We start from the raw sequence: 16110 nt of genomic DNA on the forward strand, positions 1-16110 counted from the left end.
AAACTACATCGAACCCTCCTAAGGTCATAACATACAAAGTAACAGGGAACTCATGTCCCTCCAATTCTATCTTACAGTCCTTAACCATTTTCATTATTTTCACGGAGGTGTCACTAGCGGTTTCTACTATGAAGGTTTCAAACACTCTGCAACATTTCATTTTAGCTAGTTTACTAAATGTCGTAGCTATAAAACTTCTATTCGCACTCGAATCAAATAATACTGAAGCAGAAATATCATTTACTAAGAACGTACCGGTCACAACATCAAGAATCTGTCTGGCCTGTTCTTGAGTTAGCATATAGGCCCTAGTTCTTGGCCTCCCTTGTTCAGCATCTTTCTTCTCGCTCCATCTAGCTTCGCCACTCGTACAAGTCCTCGCCAAGTGACCTGTATGTCCGCACTTATAATATGTGGGCTTCGCATGGCAATCTTGAGCAAAGTGCCCCTCATTACCACATTTGTAACAAGCATTCGACCCTGATCTACATTACCCGCCATGGGACTTCCCACACTTACGGCGCACACCAGACCCAGTTCCCCACTTCCATTCTCCAGCGTGCATCTTCCCGCACGTCCTACACGACCTCTTCTCCCACACTCTCGGCTGCTTGTTCTTAGGGTTCCACAACTGAGTACCAGGTCGTTTAGCAGGAGAGACCCACTTTTTATCCTTCTTCTCTTCCACTACCACCTCATCTGTCGACAAATCATCGTACACCATTTATGCCAGCCCCACAGCGGAATCAAAAGTACCTGGTCTACCAGCCTTGACCAAGACGCGAACATTTTGCGGCAGCCTCCTAAGGTAGCACTTGATCCGCTTGGCTTCAGTGTTCACCAAGTCTGGGACTAACCTTGACATCCGGTTGAATTCGGTGGCGTATTCGCGGTGTGTCATCTTACCCGCCTTCAGACTCAAAAACTTCATTTCAACCCTCTCAACCTCCGCATCAGCACAAAACCTCTTCATTACCAACTCCTTCAGATCATCCCACCGCATAGCTTTGATCTCCTCCCGGGTCTTCCTCTGTTCAATAGTTTCCCACCAGTACATGGATTCATCAAGAAACGATTGGGTGGAAAAACCCACAGCTTGGTCGGGACGACACTCGTTAATTCGGATAACCTTGTCCATAGTAGTTATCCATTGGAGGGTAGCGATTGCGTCCCCCAAACCAGTCAGCTTCGGCGGGTCGCAACCTTAAAATGACTTGTAGTTGCACCCACCTCGGCCTCTCTTCCCGTCATCAACCTTCACCGACTTAACCACACTTGATTCCTCCTTCTCCTTCTCCTTCTCATTATCCTTCTTACTCTTTTCCCCCGACTTCTCAGCAGTCTTTGCATGACTTCCAGCGGACTTTTCAGGATTCCAATTCTTCACATCAGCTGCTACCCGCCTGAGCAATGGCAGCTTGAACAACAGGGTCAAGCTGATACCCTTCGTTGTTACTCGGATTTCCACCGGCTGCACTTCCTTCTTCCTCAGCGTTAGTAGCTGATTCTACTGAAGGTTCTCAGACAATGCGTGGCCCACCACGACGTCCCGTATGCCCTCCTCTTCCAGCAACTTTCTTAGCTCCAGCCATCGTATTCTAAAAGAAAACACAAACGTCATCACTTAAGTAACCATTTAGTACAGGGATAGTAAGGCTAACAAGGTAATAACAGTGGCTAGCTGTGATTAGATGCTCTTACTTTTCGTGTCTTATACACTTCCTCTTATGAGTCAATTTGTGCTAACTCTGCTTCTAAGAGTTAGACAATCAAACAGTTCATATCATCACAAACTCCTATCCCTAGCAATTAAGTTAGCATTCATTCATTCTTTATTTAGCAATTACGCAAACATTCATTCATCATTCTACTTTACATGTGAATTTAATCACATACTTTACCCTTACTTGGCTTGCTTGAGTGACACATGGCATTCTAGTACTGGCATCTTCTTTCTTTTCTTATTTTGATCCCATTCTCTGTTCGAGTCTAAGCATGTAGGTTGCTTAAATCTCTCGAACTTTGCTCTGATACCAACTTGTAAGGCCCCGAACTCGGTAGCCCTACTTTAACGTTGGATTTACTCATAAACACAGTTCTAAATATCATAGTTAATTAAAACTTTACGCGGAATATAAAACCTTCAACCATTAAATTACATAACCATCATTTCTTGTCTTAAATAAAATTCAAATCGTTTAAACATAAAACATTGTCTTTTAAATAACATAACATTTCACGGAGATGCCAGTGCTTTCAACTCCATGCCATGTGTATCCCCTCAAGCGAGCAGCCTCATTCTACTCATATGCGTGCATACTAAAAGTCAGCTACGCTGAGTGAGTTCTAGTAAATCAGACGACATACTATACAATCACATGCTTACATATGCACCCGACGGTACATACCTCCATATTTACTTACATACTTACATACACATATACTTTCACTCTTTTTTTCATACTTACGTACATACTTTCATTCATACATATACGTTTAAAGAGAATTTCGCCCTACAACCTTCGCCGATATTATTAGGGTCGGTTTCCTACATTCGCCAACATTATTAGGTTCGGTTCCTTGCATTCGCCGACATTATTATGGTCGGTTCCCTCCATTTGCCGACATTATTAGGGTCGGTTCCCTACATTCGCCGACATTATTAGGGTCGGTTCCCTATATTTAGTACACTGTACCATACCTGTCTTTACATACCTTTCTTAATATTACATGCAATATCCAAAGATCGTTCACGTACCATCATCATAACATACAGACCTCATTTACATATCATATATAGTCATATCGTTGACTATCTCCTGGCAGCACATGCAATATCCGAAGATCGTTCATGTACTATCATCATAACATACATACATATTTCACATATCATATATATACATCAATCATGCATTTAACTATCACTTGACGGTACATGCAATATCCGAAGATCGTTCATGTATCGTCAAATAATCATCATACATAAATCATACAAGGCATACACTTACCACTTAAGGTAAGTGTATTAACTATCACATCGAGTATGCACACAGCCCCGAAAACATAACAAGGAAGGGGGGCTAGAAACTCACATGAACACGATTACGTTCACCGTTTATAGTTAATCCGTTCTTGAGCTGAGCACGATTAACTGTATGATCATACATATATTAAATACGGTTCTAGCTCTTCTTATCATTTACTTAATTTAATCTCACGTATCTAAGCCGGTTTTACTTCGTTGGATCATTACCGGTTAGTTAATCGTTACTCGTCATCCTTTAAAGGTACCCTTCATAAATTATCAAAGCCCAAGGGTTATTGTGTAATTATCTCAATCTTTTCTAAGTCCAGGGACTGTTCTGTCATTATGTTAAACTTCTAGTTCGTTACTTATTCTTAACGAATTGGATTACTATAATGAATTGGTTCTTGTAACGAATTAAACCCTTTAACGAACTGGACTGCTTAACGAATCAGTCCATAGCGAACTGTTCATGGCGAACCAGTCCATGTAACGAATTAGTCCATCTAATTCGTTATCTCTCCTAACGAACGGGCTATAATAAATCAAGGGTAATTCGTTATCTCTTCTAACGAACTGGCTATAACGAATCAAGGGTAATTCGTTATCTTTCCCTTAACAAATTGGATACGAACTAAGGCTAGTTCGCTGTACATCCTTAAACGAATCAACTAGCGAATTACCCCTAGTTCGTTAACTTCTCGTTAACGAATTAGGGTTAGGTCATAGAATGTCAAAACATTCTCTGACATCTCTTACCTTGTATTACTCTTTTCCGGCGCCGCCTTTCCGGCGCTTTCGCCGGAAAACCGCGGATTTGCCGGAAAAACGAGTTTTAACTCGTTTGTCATCGTTTTTTGTCCCGTTCGATCCCGATCTGATCTTGGGTGACCCCTAAGCTCATCTTAAGTTTGGTTTATACCCGATTCCACCCGGATCTCGTGACTTAAAACAGTTTAACGGCGTTGGCTCGTCGTTTCGTGATTACATCTAACGGGTTTAAGCTCAAACAACATCATACTATCATTACCTTGGATCGGGATCAGTTTTCCTTGGTAATTTTGGCTAGAGAGAGGGAGCAATATGAGAGAGAGCTAAGTGTGTGTTTTGGGAGGTGTATGGAATGTGTGTAAAATGAGAATTACTTGGTAATTAATGTTTATATAATTATGGATCATGGTCTTAGGCCCATGATCTTTCTTTCTTTCATAACCCAAGTTCATAACCCATACCCATTTAACCCAACACTAGTCCGACTCATAATAACTCATACTTTCGTTTATTAACCGAAACTTGAAAAATGGGATGTTACAGGAGGTATTTATGGATGATTTCTCTGTTTTTGGAAATGCTTTTGATCACTGTCTTGAGAATTTGAGAAAAATGTTAACAAGATGTGAAGAAGCCAATCTTGTATTGAACTGGGAAAAATGTCACTTTATCGTCAGAGAAGGAATTGTCTTGGGACACAAGATATCCCAGGCAGGACTTGAAGTCGATAAAGTAAAATCGAGACCATTTCAAAGCTCCCGCCACCCACGTTTGTCAAATCCATTCGAAGTTTTCTTGGCCATGCTGGTTTTTATCGTCGCTTCATAAAAGACTTTTCAAAAATAGCTCTGCCAATGACACAACTTCTAGAAAAAGATGTTCCCTTCATGTTCTTCGAAGAATGCCTAAAAGCATTCCAATTTTTATAAGATAAGCTTGTTGATTCCCCAATCATGGTAGCTCCGGACTGGACACTCCCGTTTGAACTCATGTGTGATGCAAGTGATTTCGCAGTTGGGGAAGTGTTGGGTCAAAGAAAAGATAAGCACTTTCATCCTATTTACTACGCCAGCAAGACTCTCAATGATGCTCAAGAAAACTACACCACCACTGAAAATGAGCTTTTGACGGTAGTATTTGCATTTGATAAGTTTCGTTCTTATCTTATCCTTTCCAAAACCATTGTCTACACAGACCATACAGCCATTAAATATCTTTTTAGCAAACAAGATGCTGAACCTCGATTAATCCGATGGATTCTGCTTCTTCAAGAATTCGATATTGAAATCAAAGATTAGAAAGGCGTCGAGAATGTAGCAGCCGATCACCTCTCCCGTTTGGAATCTCAGCTTCACAAGAATTAGTGGGGTCCCATATAAATGAAAATTCCCCCCACAAACTTCTTATGTATATCCAAACAAACGAAGAGGAATGTCCATGGTTTGCTGGCATTGCCAACTATCTCGCAAGTGGGGTTATGATCAAAGGTTTGACACATCAACAAAGAATAAAATTTTTTCCGATGTCAAACATTATTTTTAGGAGGATCCACACTTGTTCAGGATCGGAGCCGATCAAGTCGTTCGTCGATGTGTGTTCGGAGATGAAGCAACCAAAATCTTCCAACATTTTCATGAAGGACCCACAGGAGGACATCATGGGGTCACAAGCTTTTCCAATTCCACAGGAAGATTCAAGTGTGGGGAGGGGTTTACTTGAACTTTGTTTTGTCCAATAAAATATTTTCGAAAAAATCTCTCCAAATTTTAATTTTTGTGTCAACTATTTAAAAAAAAGAAAAAAAAGAATAATAATAAATAAATAAATAAATAAAAGACCTTTAAGCCTTTATTGAATTTTTGACCAAACCAAGGGTTAAGGTTGTATTTCGAAAAGTGCTCGTTCAACCAACCACCGAATCAACTTTATTTTAATGTGAATAACGAAAATATGGTTTGTATTTATTGAGAAAAACTTTATGCAAAATGTGGCGTTCAATCCCTCCATTCCCGTGAGCAAAGCTTCAAGCCTTATTACAATATATCATCGGTTACGTTTTGGCGGATTGAGCGAGTCATTTGTTTCGTGTGAATTAGAACTTGTTTGAGCATACCTTTCGTGATCCGAACAAAATGTTTGTATAAAGATGGAGGTAATATAGGACCTACCCAAACAATTCCTCAAACACCATCACAAACCACATTAACCCTACTCCAAAGAAACATTTCCTTTTACCCAACACAAAATCATCTAACCACATCAACCTCTTCAATTTCAAACAATTTTACACCATTTTTACTTCAATATCAAGTTTCAAGAAGACCAACGGAAGTCATGAAATATGTTTAAATTGTTGGTCACTTTTTTTGTATATAGTCATACAAAAAAAAAATCACCATACACAAAAGGTGATGAAAGGAGAAAATTTTGTGAACTCAAAAAGCATGGAAGATTTATCACAGCTCCCGACCAAGTTACATTTGTTTATAATTACTTTTCTTTTAAACCCATGAGCCTTAAACCAACAAACCTTCCACACTTTATCCAAACCAAACACCCACATATATTACCTCCCTGTTTATGCAAACATTTCAATAAGTGGGTGGAGAATGGATCCCTCGACAAGCTTATTTTTCACAAGTTGCATTTTGACAAGAGTGTTCATATACATACAACATCACATGTATGATCAGATATAAAACCAAGTGTGAGTGAACATTGTGAGAACGTGTAATTTTACATAAAAAGAAACTCGTAAATACAAACCATGTTTTCCTATGTCACTACATATATTCATAAGATCTCCGTTGGTTGGGTTGTTCGTGTATCTTTCTTCGGGGCCACCTTAACTTTTTGGGGATGTTATAACTACGGTCTCGTTATCCTTTGCCATTTGGAGAATTTTCATGTTTAGCTTGCTTGAGGACAATCAAAGTTCAAGTGTGGGGATGTTTGATGTACACAAATTATACATCTTTTATACATCAAATACGCTCCAATCTTTGGTATTTCTTGGGAATTTAGTTAAGAAATGATACTTAACTTGTTTAACTTAAATTTCCAGGGATAAACGAGCTAACGAAAGAGAAAAGAGCAATTTACTAGAAGAAATGGCGATGAAATGCACTTCCAGCGCTAAGCATGCCCCATGCCCAGAAAGACACAGCCCAATGCATAGTCAGGCACAGCCATGCGCTCATTCAGGCACAACCTGAATAACAAATAGAAAAGTACAATTTGTCATCTAGCAAGGTCAAGCACAGCCATGTGCCCACTTTGGCACAGCCCGATTCCTAACATGAAGCAAAAAGGACTGTTGTCGGCCAACAAGGGTTCACACAGCCCATGCTTGAATTGGCACACCCCGATGGTCAAATTTGTGCACATGCTTCAAGTACAAAGATATTATGTCAGAGATTTAGGGACCAGCATGGGTTGTGCCGAATTTGGCATACCCTGTGCCTCCTGCAGCAGTTTGCCTATAAATTGGCCTCTCGTGTTCTCTTCTAAATACATCGAATTACATACACAAAAATACTCCCTTATCACCATAATTCCAGAAGACTGAAAGCAAGAAGAAGCTCTTGAAGATCCATACAACATGAAGAAGGAGTTCTAAGCATTCACATAATCATCTAGCTTGGTTCTTGGGTTAGATTATCTTAAAGTTAATTATGAATGCTATGTTCTTTTATTTTGATGTATATTTCATTATTATCATGAGCTAAACTCTTCATATCACCTTACCTTATGATGAAACTTGATAACTTTTGATGGTTTGAAATAATATATGGTAGTTTTATGTTGAAATAATGACTAATTCTTGGTTTTCATTTGATGAAATATTGTGTTTAAACAATTGAAATTAATATACAAGAATTATAAATGGTATATCTTGTTATGTTGAAAGACTCTTGATTTTTTCATTTATTTATAAATGTTGTTCTTGCAACTTTATAACTTTTAATCTAGAAATAGTTAAAATAATTCTTGAATATTAACATAAAAAATTGGTTAAACACATATCCTCATGTTTAGATTTGAAAAGACTGAACATTTGTTATGAATTGATAGTCTTGTTAAGTAATATTATAAGTATTTTGTTGACAAAACTATTTTGATATTACACTTTTGTTGAAAATTCATAAATTAAAGGAATACTTGGACTTTGTCTAATTTAATCAACCATAGGTGGATTAGGTGTTTTTCATGTAATCTTTCCGAACGATTGTTAGATTTAAGTTTCGTAATTGAATGATAATCTATATCCTTAAATTCAACATAAAGGTTCACCTACAATTATGATTTGAGGTGATTAGTTTGTATAACTCATACTAGTTTTCCAAAAAATCAAAGGAATAGTTATCTATAACTAGTGACTACTCTTTTCCATAAATAAATTAAAATAGTGAATTTATCATATATTTGAATTTACCATCATAAGAAGTCAAGTGGATTCTAAAGTTAAGGTGATAGATTTTAAATCTTGAATCTTTCCATTATCATATTTTTGCTTGCTTCGTATTATTGTTATAAGTCACTTTAAAAACTACTTCTATAAACTATAACTTTTAAAATATTTCTTATGGTTATTTTAAAATGAAAAGATTTAATATTGAAATTTACGTGTCCACGGATTGATACTCGGTTCTTACCGCGACTATATTACTTACACGATTGGTACACTTGCCATTTGTGTGTGTTTTATTAAGTTTAAGTGAAAACCCATTTTTTAAAACCCGACAAAGTGTGAAAAATCTTTAATAACAAAATATATATATATATATATATATATATATATATATATATATATCACCCACATTAATTGGTAATTTTTTATTTAAAAAGGCAAAGTCTATTTAAAAATTCATGTTTTGTGGTTATTAAAAAAACAAATTTTTAACCACTTAATTTCTAAAAGTCAAAATAAAAAGAAGTTTTATAATTACCATAATTTAAAACAGTTTTTGTGACTTATTGGCTTTTAAAAAGCCAATAAATCAATTTCAAACTCAATCTTAAACACCCTCTTAATATTAAAGCATCACTTATAGATATTTTTAAGTGTGCATTTGAGAAGAAAAGGGGGTGTCGTGGATGAAATAGAAAGAGATGTGTACGAGAGGTGAGAATGAGTTCTTGTGGAAGAATGAACTATAAAAATGTAAGAGAAGACAGAAAGGAAACGGAATATTTGTGGGACAAGTGCCTTGCGGTACAAAAAAACACTCTTTAAAAGCATCTCTATAAGAGATGGTCTTATAAGCTTATTATTTACAGATATGATAAGTATATTTATACATATAATTACTACTAGATGGGTACTCGGGCGATGTAACGAGAAACATAGACTTAGACTTTGGTAATCACAAAATAGACGTGGGTGTTCATTGTTTCGTTTGAAAACATGAAACCCTTTATTGATATAGCTAAAATAATAATTCTTATTTTAAACTTAATATATTATCGAAGTACAAACCAAATAGGAACCTAACCTTTGGTAATGGTAATTTTTTGGTTGGGTTTCAATTTTCGACGGTCCGGTTTTAGTTTCCGACAACAAAAAACCATTGCTAACGGTTTAATTTTAAACCAACAAAACCGGACCGCAAACATCTATATGTAAATATTTATTTTTAACTAAAAAAACTGTGGCAGTACCATATTCAAATTAAAAAGAATAAAACATGGTTAAAAGTGAAATTAAAAAGAATAAATGGGTACAAAATAAATTACCAAAGTTGTAAGTAGTCTTTAAATTTACGAAAGCTGATTTGGCAAAAATTGTAACTGTTTTGAAAAAAAATATGAAATTCAATTAAAGTTTATTACAATGACCACTTTGTCCATCTTTAAATTTGTACCATATGCTTAAAGTTTTATAAATTCTTAAAATCTACCGTCTTAATTTACCAATCACTTATGTATTATATATATATATATATATATATATATATATATATATATATATATATATATATATATTAGGGGGATGGTTCAAGAGAGAAAGGATATTATTGTAATAAATGTAAGAAATGAATATGGACCACTAGTTTTGTTTTAAGTTTTAAATGCTTAAATCTAAATAAAGAAACTATTAATTATTCTCTTTCTTCAATTAATATAACTAATAAACCATACTACTTATTTATTTAATTAGTAGAACTAATTAAATTATTATAATTAGAAATATTAAGAACTCATTTATTTTTATAACTTACTTTTTGTTTCTTGATTTTTTATTCTACACAAATATAATTTAGGGTAAAGTTAAAATACAAAAGACAACAAAAATGAGAAGAGCGAGAAGGAATTCAGTCCATTGATCTTATATTTAAAAGTCTGAGATTAATTTAATAAATAAAAATTGATGAAAAGGGCATGAAGGTAATAACCCATCTTTGTTGACTTTCTCTCTCCACATGCAAGGCACATGTCAATTCCCCTTTCATTTTAAAATGTCTATAACTTTTTCATACGACATTATTTTTAAAAATAAAATTCACCATAATAATAAGCGTTTTTTTTATCTTTAATACGAGTATCATATTGTTATATAAAAATTAAAAAGAAAATTAATGGGTTTTCTTAATTGTGTTTTTTTTGTTGTTCATTGTGTCATTGTGTAATATGTTGTTTCCATTGTGTTTTACGTTTCAAGTCATTGTGTTATATGTATTCACCATTGTGTCTTACGTTTTAGGTCATTGTGTTATACGTATGCACCATTGTGTCTTACGTTTTAGGTCATTGTGTTATACGTATTCACCATTGTGTTTTACGTTTCAAGTTATTGTGTAACATGTATTAAGCATTGTGTTTTATGTATTAGATAAAAAGACACAATGGTGTGCGAAAAGACACAATGACGAAAAAAGACACAATGATAAGCGAAAAGACACAATGGTGTGCGAAAAGACACAATGATAAGCGAAAAGACACAATGGTGTGCGAAAAACACAATGACCAAAAAAGACACAATGGTGTGCGAAAAGACACAATGTTGTGCGAAAAAAGACACAATGACGAAAAAAGACACAATGATAAGCGAAAAGACACAATGAAGAAAAAAGACACAATGATAAGCGAAAAGACACAATGGTGTGCGAAAAGACACAATGGTGTGAGAAAAGACACAATGACGAAAAAAGACACAATGATAAGCGAAAAAACACAATGTTGTGCGAAAAGACACAAAGACGAAAAAAGACATAATGATAAGCGAAAAGACACAATGGTGTGCAAAAAGACACAATGATAAGCGAAAAGACACAATGATAAGCGAAAATACACAATGGTGTGCGAAAAGACACAATGACGAAAAAAGACACAATGGTGTGCGAAAAAAGACACAATGACGAAAAAAAGACACAATGATAAGCGAAAAGACACAATGACGAAAAAAGACACAATGGTGTGTGAAAAGACACAATGACGAAAAAAGACACAATGGTGTGCGAAAAGACACAATGACGAAAAAAGACACAATGATAAGCGAAAAGACACAATGGTGTGCGAAAAGACACAACCTAATTTCTTTCTATCCAAAACTAATTTCTTCCAACTCAATATATTAATATCCATCAACATATACTTACATTATGATGAATAATACCAAAAAACAATTTTACATGTGTTTGCATTAGATATCAACAAAAAACATACAACCTACACAAAAGCGTATAATCTACACTTATTCTAAAATTAAGACAACATATAAGCTATACACGAAAAACATTTAACCTACACACAAAATCATCATCAATAAAATACACACACACACGAAAACATATAACCTACACACAAAAACATATAACCTACACACGAAAATTTTATCTTACACAAATACAATTTATTCATACGTTAATTTCTTTTAAAAACCAATTTCTTCAAATTCAACATATCAATATCTATCAACACGTAGTTACATTGTGATGAATAATACAAAAAACTATCTTACACATGGTTGCATTAAATGTCAATAAAAAATATAAAACCTACATAAAAACATATAACCTACACTTGTTCTAAGAATAAGAAAACATATAGTTTACATATGAAAAACATATGACCTACGCATGTGTAGAGTATGTGTATCTTGGTGTAGTTTATATAATTGTTGATGTCGAATTACATATGTAAGTTATATGTTTTTTGTATGTTGTACGTTTTTATTTCTCAAAGCAAGTGTAGGTTATATAACTTTGTGTAGGTTGTATATTTATTGAACTTAAATATGTTGAGTGAAAATTATTTTTTTACTATAAAGAAATAGTATTATATGAATAAATTGTATTTATGTTGAATAAAATGTCCTGTGTAAATAAAAAATAAAACTAAAGTACTGTTTTTATGTTTTTAATTATTATAGTTAAATTAGTTAGGTATATTAATTAGAGATATTTATTATGGTTATATTAGTTGTATTAATTGGAGAGAGAGTGTGCATTTATTGTTGCATTTACATCTTTTTTATTTATTTTTAAATATTTAAAACCTAAAATAAAACTAGTTGCTTATATTCATTTCTTTTATTTCTTGCAATAATTTGATTTATTTCTTGAACTTAAACCTATATTATATATATATATATATATACACTAGTTTTTATCCCCCGTATTACGGGGGTTGTTTTATATTGTTTGTTCTAATATTTATTTATTTTTTTAATTTATATTTTTTTATTGTATGAAAGTTAATAATATACTTATGGTTTGATGATAAATTGTTTCACAAATAAATGAGATGTTATAACCCAGCTTAAAAGTTATATAGTTTTGGACCCAAGACTCGTTTATTTTTTTTACTATGAAACTGGTTTTTTAATTATAAATAATATTTATGAAAGTTAATAATATACTTATGGTTTGATGAGACCCGAGACCCGTTTATTTTTTTTACTATCAAATTGGTTTTTTAATTTAAATAATATATATATATATCTTTTTTAAAATAAATAAGATATTATTTTTTTATTATATCCTATTTTATAGGATTTTTACATAAATAATTTGGTGAGAATAATTTTTAATTTAATGAGATGTTATAACCCGTTTAAGAAATATCTGGGTTTGGTAAGACCCATACTCATGAATTCGGGTCAAATGCATTAGAAGCCTCCATTTAAAAATCAAGCAAATCTGGTGACTCCAAAAAAAGGGGGAGCGACCACATCGCGACACGTAGGATTTTTATTTCTTCGTTTATATATATTATAGATTATAGATATATATATATATTAGTATAGATATAGATTATTACCGTCTTAAAAAAAGATATAGATAATTACTAGACAAATAATTAAATAATGTATATTATATTAACATATAAAAATTATTATACATATATAACCATGTAATTAAAAGATATAATAATTAGATAATATATTGAGTCAAGCTTGATTCGAGCTTGAAAGATCTATAGTTGGAAACGAGCTAAGCTCCTAATTAACTCATATATGCCTAGATATGTGCTACTTCCATTAAATCCTGCACATTCATGATTAACATGATGCAGTATAGCCTCTCAAAAGACACAATAACTGCTCATATATTAGCCATATATATCTTAAATAGTCTAATAACAATTGCAATTCTTATCTAATGTAAAAAACTCCGAACTTACAAATGAAACAAAAAAAATTAATCCTTACTGTGGCATATGAGATTTAGCCATTCTTAGCCAAGTAATAACTCCAACTGCAAGAATTACCCACCCACATATATCATACTTTAAATCACTGCTCTTTGTTTTTGTTGATTTCTGTAACACATAACAACAACATTGATCAGCTAACATTTTTAATTGTCTTCTCATAAAAGACTTACAAATAGTAAATGTAATATTTATGCTAACAAAAACAATATTAGAACAATAATAATCTAAGGTTTTTGGTTTTAGGCATTAAAAATAGTAAATAGATTTTGGGTAGCTTTCATTCTTTCAACTTGTATGAAATAAAAGATTTATAATTAATAATGTATTAGTTATGATAACAAAAACTAGTGTAATCTAAGTTTTTTGGTTTTAGCCACTAAAAATAGATTTTGACCTGATTTTCCATTTAGCTTAGGTTATTTTACTTGACCCGTTTGAGATTAAAAAAACACACAGCACAGATCAACCCATTTAAAGCAAACGGGTCAAAATTTCCACCTTTAACAACTAATACAAAAGGAAATTACAACCTGTGTTTTTGATGCGGCAGCGGATCCTCCACCCGAGGACTGTTGGGTTTGATTAAACAACTTGCTGTGGAATTCAGGTGCCTGCAATGTTTTCAATGGAGAATTTAACAAACTCTGCAAAAGTAAGTCATAGAGCTAAAAATAAAGAAAAAGCAGCAAAAAATACCTTAGATAAATTAACCAACGAGTGTCTATAATGTTCATTCCCTGGACACTGATATTCAACCAAACAACCAATCATTATTTGTGAGACTAAAGCAAACAAATAATAGCAACAATAATAATACCTCATCCACTGCCTTTTGGAAACATTCCGCTGCTTGTTCGAATTGAATCTGAGCCTCATCATGATCGAGGTTAAAAAATCCATTCGCAGTGTACGCGTTTCCTAAGCACCACAAAGCCTCGTGTTTCACAGGGTTGATAGACAAAGCCTCATTCAGCTTAGAAATAGCATCTAAAATAATAAACATACAAAAGCTTAGTAATTGCTTATATTAATATTCAAATTATTCAAACAGTACCTTGGATCAAATTCTTGGATTCATTGTCATTTCCAAATTGTAATAATTGTGATAATTCTAGGAGAGCTTCACCCCATTTTGTCAAATTCTGTCACAAATTAATAGTCATGTATTAAGTATTAACCATCTTGAAAATGGGGAAATAACAGTCAATTTGAACTAGAAGATCAAGATCGATCTCATTTATGAAACACGCATGTGTAGATCTAACAGAGGTTTACCCTCTAGTGGGCTTGGGCAGTATTGTATTCACAGTGTGTAAAAAGCAGCTTCATGCAAATTAACAAAACATGAGAAAGCATATCTTGACAATCAACCACCAGCCTATGTTTACCGTATGCATATGATACTTTAGGTTTCTTTGAGGCTGGATCTGCTTACTCGAGTCCAACGGGTCATGAATAGTAGCATTATGGCTTCAAGTTCTATGAACGTAATTCTAAGCCCTACTCTTTCTACAACTTATTTTCTATTTTCTCAAAAGGATTAAAAAAACATGTATATATATGAAAACAAAAGGGTAAACAATATTATTCAGACATATACAAGTAATTCATGATCATCATGTTATATACGTACTACAATGACCAAACTAATAACATATAGTTAACAACAATAACGTACATAATTATCAGACAGATACTAGCATAATATAAGAAAAGTACAAGTTGGTAGTTAAGAAAATAGCTACATCTGCATCGTAAGGGTTCCTGGCGTATGCAGCCTCGGCAGTGATACGAACATGTTCGAAGAACACGATCCTTTCGAAATCAAGTTGACTTGGATCCATTGATGATTCTTGATTGATTTCTTGATTGACAGTTTAGGGCTTAGGTTTATGACAATTTAATTTAAGACGAAGCCAGAAACAGATATATGGTTAATTTATAGTTTACAGTGTCGGCGAGTAAATTATTATATTATCTAAATGGTCCATGCATATTATAAAAAGTTGTAAAACAGTTTTTTTTAGTATAAAAATTTAAATTAACGATGTTGATTTTAATTTTTAAAACTTCATTCCTAAAATAAAAAGATTTACGTATTGCTTTTAAAAGTTTAAATGAATGGGTTATCTTGTTACACACGTACGTACTAAATCCTAAGTATATTACCTACTAACTAATATTGTAATTTGAGAGTTTGTGTAGTTATCATCACTGTTTTGGATAAAAATCAGTTAAGTATAATGTATCAAAATCTGTTAAGTGAGGTATAGTGCTAACACGATAAAAGCGAATATATAATCGAAATCTTGATGAACACAATGATTTGATCACGAGGGGAAAAACCCTTGATTATGATAATCTTACTTCGATCAAAAACTAGCAAGGTAATCTTTGGTCGAATTGCTTCGGTCAAAGATTAACAAAGTAATCTTTGGTCGGATGGTACGTGATTATTATAACCTCCGGCACAAAACACCCTCGGACGGTGAAAACTATCACCGTCAAGTTTATTAATGGTAAAAGGTGGTTACAAGTGTTGTGAAGTTTATGATCGATGTTCACTACAAAAAATAAGCCATATAGTGACATTCAAAAAGTGCTACTAAAACACAAAAAAGTGCCACCAAAGACTTCTAAAAGAATGTGCGGCACAC

The 16110-nt window shown here is 33.4% G+C and overlaps 1 protein-coding gene across 1 annotated transcript; it reads right to left on the reverse strand.

The window, feature by feature from the left end:
• Window positions 1–13395: 13395 nt before the first annotated feature.
• LOC143566417 (mitochondrial import receptor subunit TOM20-like) lies at window positions 13396–15297 on the reverse strand. The gene is made up of 6 exons (XM_077053135.1): window positions 15199–15297; window positions 14508–14595; window positions 14271–14440; window positions 14150–14197; window positions 13984–14064; window positions 13396–13558 (listed from the first exon to the last, which is right to left on the reverse strand). The coding sequence occupies exons 1-6, from the start codon at window positions 15295–15297 to the stop codon at window positions 13445–13447; spliced, it is 600 nt and encodes a 199-aa protein (XP_076909250.1). The 3' UTR covers window positions 13396–13444.
• Window positions 15298–16110: the final 813 nt, after the last annotated feature.

The sequence above is a fragment of the Bidens hawaiensis genome, unplaced genomic scaffold (assembly GCF_021521415.1).
Source record: "Bidens hawaiensis isolate Kalapana, Puna unplaced genomic scaffold, B.hawaiensis_p1.1 tig00022887_1, whole genome shotgun sequence".
NCBI lineage: Eukaryota > Viridiplantae > Streptophyta > Magnoliopsida > Asterales > Asteraceae > Bidens > Bidens hawaiensis.

Excerpts from the sequence above, each read along its gene's own strand:
- LOC143566417 (XM_077053135.1), bottom strand. The coding sequence starts at position 15,297 with ATGGATCCAAGTCAACTTGATTTCGAAAGGATCGTGTTCTTCGAACAT. Across the intron at positions 14,065-14,149 it reads CGTTGGTTAATTTATCTAAG|GCACCTGAATTCCACAGCAA; the intron begins GTATTTTTTGCT and ends AAAACATTGCAG. Across the intron at positions 13,559-13,983 it reads CTGCCGCATCAAAAACACAG|AAATCAACAAAAACAAAGAG; the intron begins GTTGTAATTTCC and ends TATGTGTTACAG.